This window comes from Lepus europaeus, chromosome 21, assembly GCF_033115175.1.
Source record: "Lepus europaeus isolate LE1 chromosome 21, mLepTim1.pri, whole genome shotgun sequence".
Taxonomy (NCBI): domain Eukaryota; kingdom Metazoa; phylum Chordata; class Mammalia; order Lagomorpha; family Leporidae; genus Lepus; species Lepus europaeus.
Window position 1 is genome coordinate 25,767,280 of NC_084847.1, and position 12,284 is coordinate 25,779,563.

General features: G+C 57.3%; 1 protein-coding gene across 1 annotated transcript; it reads left to right on the top strand.

The window, feature by feature from the left end:
• The first annotated feature begins 6,270 nt into the window (after window positions 1-6,270).
• Window positions 6,271-10,231, top strand: BCKDK (branched chain keto acid dehydrogenase kinase). The gene is made up of 12 exons (XM_062180421.1): window positions 6,271-6,359; window positions 6,900-7,236; window positions 7,352-7,420; window positions 7,539-7,649; window positions 7,829-7,876; window positions 7,956-8,075; window positions 8,155-8,253; window positions 8,465-8,538; window positions 8,840-8,968; window positions 9,047-9,136; window positions 9,535-9,693; window positions 9,794-10,231. Exons 2-12 carry the CDS (start codon window positions 7,039-7,041, stop codon window positions 9,936-9,938), a joined length of 1,242 nt encoding a protein of 413 aa, XP_062036405.1. The 5' UTR covers window positions 6,271-6,359; window positions 6,900-7,038; the 3' UTR covers window positions 9,939-10,231.
• Window positions 10,232-12,284: the final 2,053 nt, after the last annotated feature.

Genomic DNA, 12,284 nt, shown 5'->3' on the forward strand with positions numbered 1-12,284 from the left:
TCTGCCTTTAAAATAAATTAAAAAGAAAGAAAAAGAACACATGAGTCAGCTCCTTGTTACTATAATGAAATACGGGAGGCAGCTGACTCGGCAAAGAGAAAAGGTTTGTTCGGCTCACAGTGTTGTAGATACAAGACCAATACTCGGTGGCCCCATCGGTTCGGCCTCTGATGAGAGCAGTGTGTGGCAACGGCGGAGCTAGGGCAGAGGAAGAATCACACGGTGAGCCAGGAAGTAGAGAAAGAGGCTAATCCCCAACTCAGGCTTGTGTGACAGCCCGCCCGTGGGAACTGTCATCCAAGTACCCGTACCAGGGACCTCGGCTGGGCCCTGCCTCCTGCCTGTTCCAACACCCCTCAGCAGCACCAGCCCGGGGACCGTGCCGCTAACACACGGATCCTGGAGGGACAGTCAGCATCAGCCTAACATCCACACCACGCGGACAGTCTGTGCAGCTTTAAGATGCGCCACTCTGGGGTAGTCTGTTGTGTCCTGAAAGATAATTAGGGGCCGGCACTGTGTCATAGCAGGTAAAGCCGCCGCCTGCAGTGCCGGCATCCCATATGGCCGCCAATCTGAGACCAGGCTGTTCCACTTCCAATCCAGCTCTCTGCTGTGGCCTGGGAAAGCAGTAGAAGATGGCCCAAGCCCTTGGGCCCCTGCACTCACATGGGAGACCCGGAAGAAGCTCCTGGCTCCTGGCTTCAGATCGGCTCAGCTATGGCTGTTGCAGCCAATTGGGAAGTAAATCAGCAGGTGGAAAACTCCCTCTCTCCCTCTCCCTCTCTCTCTCTCTGCCTCTTCTTCTCTGTGTAACTCTGACTTTCAAATAAATAAATATTTAAAAAAAGAGAAAGGTAATATAGGGCAGTCACGGATATGCGTGGTGGTACAGCAGATGAAGCCACCGCTTGGGTCACCCGTATTCTCCATCAGAGCACTGTTTTGAAGTCCCAGCTACCACATACTTCTGATCCAGCTTCCTGCTAACGCGCCTGGGAAGCAGTAGTTGATAGTCCAAGAGCTTGGGTTCCTGCCACCCATGCGGGAGACCGGGATGGAGTTCCTGGCTTTGGCCAGGCCTAGCCCTGGTTGTTGAGGGCAATTGGGAAGTAAACCAGCAGATGCAAGATCATGGCATCCTCTCCCTCCACCCCTCACTTAGGTCCTGAATGAAACAAGTCCATCCGGGGAAAGGGAACGTTTTGATTGACAAGTAAGGAGGAGGGAATGTCAAAGGGAGCTTTTGACTTCCAGCTCAGCAGACGGAAACCACCTGCCTATTTATCCCACACCACTGGGGGGCAGCAGTTGATGCTTCAAGAGCTTGGGTTCCTGCCACCCGTGGGAGACCGGGATGGAGTTCTGGTCTCCTGGCTTTAGCCTGGCACTGCCCCAGCTACTGGGGAGTGAACCAGTGGATGGGAGATCTCTCTCTATGCCTTTTCAGTGTTTTTTTTTTTTTTTTAAGTTTCTAAAGGGAAGCCCTAAATTTCCTTCATGTATATATCAAATGTTTATTGAGTGCCTGTGATGTGACGGGGATTTGTGTTCAGGGCTTGGGATAAATCAGTAAAGCAGATATTCATGCTTTTGTCTTACATGGTAGGAAAGGAGGGTGCAAATGAGAAATTAATATAATAAATACAAGTGGCCTGTTACTGGAGTTCAGTGCTATGATAAAATTAAACATACAGCAAAGGGGAATGGAAGTAACTGTAATTTTTTTTTTTTGACAGGCAGAGTGGATAGTGAGAGAGAGACAGAGAGAAAGGTCTTCCTTTTTGCCGTTGGTTCACCCTCCAATGGCCGCTGCGGCTGGCGCATCATGCTGATCCAAAGCCAGGAGCCAGGTGCTTCTCCTGGTCTCCCATGCAGGTGCAGGGCCCAAGGACTTGGGCCATCCTCCACTGCCTTCCCGGGCCATAGCAGAGAGCTGGCCTGGAAGAGCCCCAACCGGGACTAGAACCCGGTGTGCCAGCGCTGCAAGGCGGAGGATTAGCCTGTTAAGCCACGGTGCCGGCCAAGTAACTGTAATTTTAAAAAATATATTTATTTATTTATTTGAAAGTCAGCGAGAGAGTAGGAGAAGCAGAGAGAGAGAGGTCTTCCATCCAATGGTTCACTCACGCAATGGCTGGAGCTACACCAATCCGAAGCCAGGAGCCAGAAGCTTCTTCCGGGTCATCTTCTACTGCTTTCCCAGACCATAGCAGAGAGCTGGATTGGAAGTGAAGCAGCTGGGTCTCGAACCGGTGCCCATATGGGACGCTGGCACTGCAGGTGGTGGCTTTATCAGCTACGGCAGAACGCCGGCCCCTAGAGAGTGCTCTTACCTACTGATTTGAGTCCCCAGATGCCAGCAAGAACAGAGGTGGAACTCAGTTCTCACAGTGGGTGGTAGAAGCCAAATAACCTGAGCCAACCCGGTTGCCTCCCAGGGTCTGCATGAGCAAGAGACCTGACTCCAGGCAGTGGGGCATTTTTTAAAGAATCTGTATACATTTCCCCTAGGCATTATATTTCTTTTTTTGAAAGATTTATTTAAAATTTGGAGAGAAGGAGAGGCATTGAAGGCTGGTGCCGTGGCTCAACAGGCTAATCCTCTGCCTAGTGGCGCCGGCACACTGGGTTCTAGTCCCGGTCGGGGTGCCGGATTCTGTCCCGGTTGCCCCTCTTCCAGGCCAGCTCTCTGCTGTGGCTTGGGAGTGCAGTGGAGGATGGCCCAGGTGATTGGGCAATGCACCCCATGGGAGACCAGGATAAGCACCTGGTTCCTGCCTTCGGATCAGCACGGTACGCTGGCTGGCCGAAGTGCACCAGCCGCGGCAGCCATTGGAGGGTGAACCAACGGCAAAGGAAGACCTTTCTGTCTCTCTCTCTCTCTTACTATCCACTCTGCCTGTCCAAAAAAAAAAAAAAAAAGAGGGGGGGGGGCAGAGAGAGAGAGAGGTCTTCCATCTGCTGGTTCACTCCCCAGATGGCTGCAATGGCTGGAGCTGCGCCCATGCGAAGCCAGGAACCAGGAGCTTCTTCCGGGTCTCCCATGCAGGTGCAGGGCACCAAGGGCCTGGGCCATTCTCTTCTGCTTTCCCAGGCCACAGCAGAGAGCTGGATTGGAAGTTGAGCAGCCGGGACTTGAACTGGCGTCCGCTAAGTTAAACACCCACTCCCCAGGATTTTATATAAGATGGACAGGGTGGGCTTCATCCAGCCGGCATTTGAACAAAGGAGGGAAGTGGGAGCAAGCCGTAGGGGAAGGGCACTGCAGGTGGAGGCCCAGCCAGAGAGGCCTGGAGGAGTAAGCCTAATGCTCAGAAAAGACAGCTGTGGCTGGGGCAGTGAGCCTGCAGGGTGCAGACGGACAGAGACAAGCCTTTCTATCTTCCGGGGCCTCGGCTCTTGCAGTTGTAAAATGCGAATAACAGTTGCACCTCCTTCACTGGGTTATTACAAAGATTCAATCCACACCAATAAGGCCCTGGATCAAAGCGCCCCACCGACCGTCAATCTCCGCGTTCCGCCACGGGATGCGCGTCCGGCCTCCGCCGCCGCCGGGGGCAGCAGCGAGCTCCCCCGGAGCGCCGGGGTCAGGCGGCTCCCGGCCAGGTCACGGCCACGCGAGCTCTCTGCAAGCTGCGTGGCCTTCGGGCTTCCCTCGTTTTCCGGAAGCGGGGTGGACATGCGCGGAGGCAGCCCGGACCCCTCCGCCGGCCGCTTTCCCAGGGTCTGCGCAGACCCCTCCTCCCCAGTTCTGAAGGAGTCTGCCCTGGGGAGGGCTCCTGCCTCCAGGCTGAAAGGCAGCTTTCCAGAGTGTTGCTGTCTTCATGTCGCACTTTTTATTACTTTTTCTTTTTTTAATTTTTTTTGACAGGCAGAGAGGACAGTGAGAGAGAGACAGAGAGAAAGGTCTTCCATTGCCATTGGTTCACCCTCCAATGGCCGCTGCGGCTGGTGCACCGCGCTGATCCGAAGCCAGGAGCCAGGTGCTTCTCCTGGTCTCCCATGCGGGTGCAGGGCCCAAGCACTTGGGCCATCCTCCACTGCCTTCCCGGGCCATAGCAGAGAGCTGGCCTGGAAGAGGGGCAACCGGGACAGAATCCGGCGCCCCAACCGGGACTAGAACCCGGTGTGCCGGCGCCGCAAGGCGGAGGATTAGCCTGTTGAGCCACGGCTTTTTCAATACTTAAAAATCACATAAAATTTAAAACATTTAGAAAGTTGAGGGCAGCACTGTAGCGCAGCAGGTTAAAGCCGCTGCCTGCATCACCGGCATCCCATATGGGCACTGGTTCAATTCCCAGCTGCTCCACTTTCCATCCAACTTCGGGCTAATGCGCCTGGGAAAACAGCAGAAGATGGCCCAAGTGTTTGGACCTGGGCACGCACATGGGAGACCGGGATGCAGCTCCTGGCTCCTGGCTTCAGCCTGGCCCAGCTCTGTCATTGTGACCATATGGGGGAACCAGCAGGTGGAAGATCTCTCTCTCTGTCTCCCTCCCTAACTCTGCCTTTTAAATAAATAAATAAAATTTTTAGAAAACGTATCAGCACAGTAACAACAATAAGAATCTAACCAGTACAAATACATATACCCATGCACCCTCACGTCCCACCTGGTTGAATAAACTATGTTCTCACTGCTTCTGGTTCTCACCCAGTGTCCCAAACACTAGGACGGTTCTAAAGAGTTAAAGCCCATCAGTGGGGGCTGGCGTTGTGGTGCCCAGTGGGTTAAGCCACAGACTGAGATGTCCCATGTTGAGTAGCAGTCCCGGCTGCTCCACTTCAGATCCAGCTCCCTGCTACTGTACCTGGGAAAACATTGGAAGATGGCCCAAGTGCTCGGGCTGCTGTCACCCATGTGGGAGACCTGGACGGAGTTCCAGGCTCTTGATTTTGGCGTTGCCTAGCCCTGGCTGCCTGGGTCCCCATCACAGCTGATTGAATCAAACTATGATCCCCTCAGGGATTATGAGGGTATTGCAGAGTTCGAGGAAAACAATTACAAAATGTTTATTTGGGTTCAAAAAATGTTGAAATCCATGCACCATTATTTTACAATGTGCATTTTCCTATGAATGTTTTGAAGATCTCTTGTATGCATGGTGGGTGTGAATAATAACAACAATAATGCCTAACACTGAAAGAGTGCTAATTCCACACCTAGCACTGTTGTAGGAACTTTACATACAAATATTCATGTAACCCACACAACAACCCTAAGATTGATACATCCTCAATTTACCAAAAAGAAAATTAAAGCTATGAAAAGTTAAGCCACGGGGCTGACGCCGTGGTATAGTGGGTAAAGCCGCAGCCTGCAGTGCCAGCACCCCATATGGGCACCCGGTTCGAGTCCCAGCTGCTCCTCTTCCAGTCCAGCTCTCTGCTAATGGCCTGGGAGGGCATTGGAGGATGACCCAGGTCCTTGGGTCTCTGCACCTGCGAGGGAGACCTGGAAGAAGCTCCTGGCTCCAGATAGGTGCAACTCCAGCCATTGTGGCCATCTGGGGCGTGAACCAGCAGCTGGAAGACCTCTTTCTCTCTCCCTCTGCCTTTGCCTCTCTGTAACTCTGCCTTTCAAATAAATCTTTTTTTTTTTTTTTTAATTTTTGACAGGCAGAGTGGACACAGAGAGAGGGAGACAGAGAGAAAGGTCTTCTTTTTTGCTGTTGGTTCACCCTCCAATGGCAGCCGCGGCCGGTGCACCGCGCTGATCCGAAGCCAGGAGCCAGGTGCTTCTCCTGGTCTCCCATGGGGTGCAGGGCCCAAGCACTTGGGCCATCCTCCACTGCCTTCCCGGGCCATAGCAGAGAGCTGGCCTGGAAGAGGGGCAACTGGGATAGACTCCGGCGCCCCAACCGGGACTAGAACCCGGTGTGCCTGCGCCGCAAGCGGAGGATTAGCCTGTTGAGCCACGGCGCCGGCACCAAATAAGTCTTTAAAAAAAAAAAAAAAAAGTCAAGCCACTTGTCCCACATATTAAGGGACGGACCTGGGATTTAAAACAATCTGGTCCCCCCCGCCCCCCCTCCAAAAAAAAAAGAACCAAAAGCTGAAAGAGAATGGGATCTCAGAGTCAGAGTTTGGTCCGTGCGGTTTACACCTAGGGCTTTCTTGCTCAAGGATCACTTTAGGTAACGTCGGGGCCCCTGCAGAAGGAGCGTTGTTTCTCCGGGTGGGCGGGCGCCCGGGCTGCGGAGTCCTCGGAGCCAAACTACAACTCCCAGGAGGCACCGCGCTCCCGCAGCCCGCGCGACGTCACGGCGACGGAGGGCGCAGGCGGCTCGGCGAGCCCCGCCGGTTGACTGTTCGGGCGGTTCCGCTCGGACCCTGGCCCTGACCCTGGCCCCGCGGTAAGTGGAGCACCCTGCGCAGGTCCCGCCCGCGGAGGCTCCGCCGCGCACGTCCGCAGCCTCCACCCTTGCGCGGGAGCTCGCGCGCAGAGGGCGGGGGAGGGGTGCCTGGCATCTACCATATGGGGGTGGGGTTCGGGCCGAACCAAGTGACCCCCGCGGAGGAGGAGCTCAGACGGGAACTCCCGCCTCGACTGAGCCGACCCCTGGGTGCACGGCGCTGCGTGTCGCACGTACGCAGGCCAGGATCCCGGGGCCCGGGTCTGAAGGCTCTGGGCAGGGGTCAGCCCCGCCCCCTGCAGAAGAGAGTCGGGGGCCGAGGTTTTCTTGCGTAGTGGGTGTGAGGCTCTCCCCGACCTCGAGACCACCAGGTTAAGAGCCTCAGGTGGAAGAATGGGAGCTCCGGAAAACAAGGATGCCCGGGCCCGGCCTGTGTTTGGGGAGGTGGCTCAAGGGGTTGGCAGAGATGGCTCAGGTCTGAGGATACCGGTGCCCAGGCCGTGGAGATTCAGACCTACTACCCTTCCTCCACCCGGGTAGATGGGAGCTGCTCTCCGGGGCCCGCGCCCCTGAAGCCAAAGAGCCGTCTGCCCACCCACACTCCTCCTGCCCTGTTTGGGGGTCGTCATCGTCTGTCGGGTCCTGAGCCCTAGCTGGCTCCCGCCCAAGGAGCAGGACGATGTTCCTGGCATCGGTGGTGCTGGGAAGCGGCCCCCGGGGAGGGTCTCCGCTCCGGCCCCTCCTGGGGCCCGCACTCTCCCTCCGGCCCCGCTCCACGTCAGCCACGGACACGCACCACGTGGAGATGGCGCGGGAACGCTCCAAGACGGTCACTTCCTTTTACAACCAGTCCGCCATCGACGTGGCAGCAGAGAAGGTGCAGTGGGGGAGGGCTGGGAGCTGGAGTGGGTGCCCAGGGGCAAGGGCCCCGGGGGGTATGGTGGCTTGACAGGGTGTTGGAGTTCTGGGCTCACTCCCTCCTGCCTCTGCAGCCCTCGGTCCGCCTCACTCCCACCATGATGCTCTATTCCGGTCGCTCTCAGGACGGTAGCCATCTTCTGGTAAGATTCCTGCTTCTTGTTGGCTCCTGGAGCTCTGGCCCAGACGCTCAGACCCGGGTGGTGGTGAGGTGGGGTGCGAGGGAGCCGCCTTTCCGTCTTTGGTCTTTGTTTCTTCTAGAAAAGCGGCCGGTACCTGCAGCAGGAGCTGCCGGTGAGGATCGCGCACCGCATCAAGGGTTTCCGCAGCCTGCCCTTCATCATTGGCTGCAACCCCACCATACTGCATGTGGTAAGGTAGAGAGGATCCCGGGCAGTGTGCGCCGTAGAGGCCAGGTCCTTCCGAGGTCCAGGAGGAGCGAGGGGTCACAGCAGGGAGGGGGTCAGGCCACGTGAACTAGGCCGGGTGGTGACCTGCGCGGTGGCTCAGTGCCCGTGACAGCCTGTGAGTCCCGACTGTCTTCCCTACAGCACGAGCTGTACATCCGTGCCTTCCAGAAGCTGACGGACTTCCCCCCGGTAAGGGCTGGGCCAGAGCAGAGTGAGGGACCCAGAGGTCAGGGGTGAACCACCCGTGCTCACGACCCTTGACTTGCAGATCAAAGACCAGGCGGAGGATGCCCAGTATTGCCAGCTCGTGCGACAGCTCCTGGACGACCACAAGGACGTGGTGACCCTCTTGGCTGAGGGCCTGCGGGAGAGCCGGAAGCACATAGAGGTCAGGGGTCAGGAAATGGGGCTGGTGGGGGGTGGGGCTGGGAAGGTGCACAGAGTGGCTGAGGCCCCGCTCTTCACAGGATGAAAAGTTGGTCCGCTACTTCCTGGATAAGACACTGACTTCCAGGCTTGGGATCCGCATGTTGGCCACTCACCACCTGGCGCTGCATGAGGACAAGGTGGGGCTCTGCGGCCAGGGATTTACCTCCCCACACAGCCCCGCCCACCCTGGGAATGTAGTTAAGTGGGCCGGAGACTGAGCCTGGGGTCTCCTGGGGCTGGGGCTGGGAGAGGCTTCGGGGTGCTTCCCCAAACTGCGGGAGTTGTAGGCTTTTGGCTGCTGCAGTTGGCGGAGGGCGTTGCTGGTCCCAACCTCCCTTCTCCTACCAGCCCGACTTCGTTGGCATCATCTGCACTCGTCTCTCACCAAAGAAGATCATTGAAAAGTGGGTGGACTTTGCCAGGTGAGGCTCGAGCGGCGAAGGGGGTGGGCCTCATGAGGGCAGGGAAGGCCCAGGGCACGGTCTAGGGCAGGGTTCTCAGTGTGGACACTCTGCACATTTTGAACCAGATCATTCTTTGAACGGGCGTGGGGCCAGGGAGTGTTTGGCAAGACCTCTTGGCTTCTGCTCACTCAATGTGAGCAGTACCCCTTAGCAAAAAATCTCTGAACACTGCCAGACGTCTCTTGGGGGGACAGCATTGCCTCCCGTGAAGAAGCCCTGGCCTGGGGGCACCCGTCTGAAGCCCTGCTCCTACCCACAGACGCCTGTGTGAGCACAAGTACGGCAACGCCCCCCGTGTCCGCATCAACGGCCACGTGGCCGCCCGTTTCCCCTTCATCCCGATGCCGCTGGACTACATCCTGCCTGAGCTGCTCAAGAATGCCATGAGGTGGGGGGGCTGCAGGTGCTGGGGGGGGGGGCCGCCAGGAGCTGGGGTGCCACCACCTACTGGTCTGTCCCCGCCCAGAGCCACAATGGAGAGCCACCTAGACACTCCCTACAACGTCCCTGATGTGGTCATCACCATCGCCAACAACGATGTGGACCTCGTCATCAGGTGTGTGCAGGAGCTGGGCCGGGGAGGCCGGAGTCCCAGGTCCTGTTACTGAGTTGCTGTCTGACCTGAGCCGGTATCTGCCCTCATCCTGGGACTCAGACCCAGGTCAGGCAAGATACTCTCTAGCTTTGAGACTGCCACATGCCAGGTATTCCTGGACGCGGGGCCGGGTGCGTGGCCCCTGGAGTCCGGAGAGCTGGGCCGAGAATAAACGTGAAATCTGGTGAGGCGGCAGACGCAGGCAGCGGCCGGGGCTGCGCTGAGGATGCACTAGGTGGACCACATCCGCTCTGGGGTGGAAGGGACAGGAAGGCAGGCCTAGCACTGACTGCTTGGGAGGCAGTGAGCCCCTCCCCCGCCCAAGCTGAGCCACGCACTTGTTGTGGACATCCTGCCAGGATTTCAGATCGGGGTGGAGGAATCGCTCACAAAGACCTGGACCGGGTCATGGACTACCACTTCACTACGGCCGAGGCCAGCACCCAGGACCCCCGGATCAGCCCCCTCTTCGGCCACCTGGACATGCACAGTGGTGGCCAGTCAGGACCCATGCACGGGTGAGGCCCCATCTGGCCAGGCCGAGTTGGGGGGAGGGGGGACAGGTACCAGGAGACTCCAGCCTCTGAAGCCCCGTCCTGTCCCCCTGCCTGCCCCCAGCTTCGGCTTCGGGCTGCCCACCTCGCGGGCCTACGCGGAGTACCTCGGTGGCTCCCTGCAGCTGCAGTCCCTGCAGGGCATCGGCACGGATGTCTACCTGCGGCTACGCCACATTGACGGCCGGGAGGAAAGCTTCCGGATCTGACCCGCAGGCTTGGCCTCGCTCGCCGGGGCGGGCAGGGCGGCACTCCGTTCTACACGCTGCTGCATCGTGGGTCCTAGGGCCCCAGACAGACGGACTCACGCGGGGCTGGGCGGCCACTTCTCCTCCGTAGGGTCCACTGCTTCCTTGCCTCCGGACCTTGGAGGGGAGGAAGTGGGGACCCCTGAGGTCTCCAGCACCAGCTCCAACATTTGCGTTCCGGGGAACCCCCTTCTGACCTGTCGTTTGTTATTAAAGTTCACATTTTGAATGCTCTCTCGGGCAGGTGAGCCGTCGGGTGTTAACTGATGCGTGCGCAGTCTCTGGCAGACAGGAGTAGAACAGGCCCAAGTCCCCTGCGTATTTGATTTGGCAGGAGTCAGGGCGTGACCTTCCATTCACCTCATTTCACAAATACTCCTGGGTTCCAGACGATATAGAAGAACAAAGGAGACTCCTAGCCCCGACTCCCTCCGTGGCAGTCACAAGTTTTAGGGATGAAGGGCACCAGACTGGGCGACCTCCTGAGCCACCTGATTCCTGCGCCCAAGGAAAGTTAAAAATGCCACGCCCTCCCCTCCCCCCCAGCTGCCTCTGCAGCTGCCAAGGAAGACAAGGCAAGGTCGGGGGTGCCCCAGAGAAAGGTGGCCTCCCGCGGGGAGGGCAGGAAATGGAGCAGGCAGGCTCCCAGTCAGGCCTGAAGCAGAACTTCCTGGGAGAAGCATCAGGCCGACATCTCGGGTGGGAAAACCTCACTTGCCCTGCCAGAGCCAAAGACAGACCTGAGGACCGCCTGCCTGGTGGGACCCCAGCAGAAAAGTCCTTGTGCCTCCCCCGTGCCCCTCAGAGCTCTGCCAGCCAACTTCTGAGCCTATCTCCAGGCCGCACAACGTCACCCACCCTTTGGGGTGATGGAGGGTAGGGCTTGCAGGGAGACAGGAAAAGAAGGGCCTGGATGTCAAATGGCAGGTGATGGAGTCGCCCCTGACATGTGAGATTGAAAATCCAGCTGGCTGGCTGGCCACTGTGCAGTGGTCAAGGGGCGCGGGGCCTTGGAGCAAAAAGTCCAGAACCAGGAAAGAATGCCTGAGTCAAAGGCAAGAGAACTAAACTCCAGGAACATTCATTCATTCATTCCTCCACTTCACAGGCATTCATGAAAGTGTGGAGTGTGGGAGTGGGTGTGTAGGGGGGAGGGATGCACAAACTCCCGGGTTCAAAACTTCCCAAACAGCCCTATTAGCCTAGGAGCAGCTCCTCCAAGAAGAGCCTGCGGTGCTGGCCTGTGAACCCCCACCAAGGTGACCTAGGGACAGAAAATAACCAAGAGCCGCGGGGGTGTCTGAGTGAAGCACCTGCAGTCTGGGCCCAATGATCAGATCTGCACATTGGAAGAATTGTGGGTTGCCAGACGACTGGAGGGAGAACGATGGAGGCCGAAGCTGTGACCCTGATCAGGGATTAATAAAGTCCTGGCTAATCCTTCGCTAGAAGGGACAGCCTGGGTAGGTGGAGTAAGAATCTTCAAGGTAGGGAGTCTGGAGAGGGAGCAGGGAGTAGAATTTTCATCTTTTCTCTGTGATTATCATGTCAGACACACAGCAATCACGAGCCCCCTAAATTTCTTCATTTCCCAAGAGCCAAGTTACCAGTGCCCCCCCACTGCCATGGGCCTGGGATCCCTCTCGCAGGTATTTCTTGAGCCCCACTCTCAGCCCCTGGGCATTCCACGCCTCTCAGAATTGGTTCCAGGGGCTGGCGCTGTGGTGTTAAGGGGTAAAGCTGCCGCCTGCAGTGCCAGTATCTCATATGGGCGCCAGTTGGAGTCCCAGCTGCTCCACTTCCGACCCAGCTCTCTGCTATGGGCTGGGAAAGCAGTAGGAGATGACCCAAGTCCTTGAACCCCTGCGCCTGCATGGGAGACCCGGAAGAAGTTCCTGGCTCCTGGCTTCAGATCGGCGCAGCTTCAGCCATTGCAGCCAATTGGGGAGTGAACCAGCAGACGGAAGACCCCTCTCTCTCTCTGCCTCTCCTTCTCTCTCTGTATAACTCTTTCAAGTAAATAAACAAATCTTTTTTAAAAATTGGATTCTAAATCCAATAACTAAATCATAAAGAATATTCAGAAAATGGGCAAAGGGGATATTTATTGGATGCCTACTCTGCCCGGCTCTGCGATAGTATACAGGCGTAACCGTCGTTTTGGTGCTACAAGGCTTACCACCCGTATGGACCTGTATTAACCTGTGCCGGCTCTCAGGTCATCTGCACGCGTGTCCACCTTATCCAGGGCAGGGTTAGACCTGACTCTGCCCCCGGGCGAGTTTCTGCTCCGGTGGTTTCGGCACC

Bases quoted from the DNA above. Each gene is read 5' to 3' on its own strand.
- BCKDK (XM_062180421.1), top strand. From the start codon at position 7,039: ATGTTCCTGGCATCGGTGGTGCTGGGAAGCGGCCCCCGGGGAGGGTCT. The intron at 7,237-7,351 runs GTGCAGTGGGGG...CTGCCTCTGCAG, and splicing joins TCGACGTGGCAGCAGAGAAG to CCCTCGGTCCGCCTCACTCC. The intron at 7,877-7,955 runs GTAAGGGCTGGG...CTTGACTTGCAG, and splicing joins AGCTGACGGACTTCCCCCCG to ATCAAAGACCAGGCGGAGGA.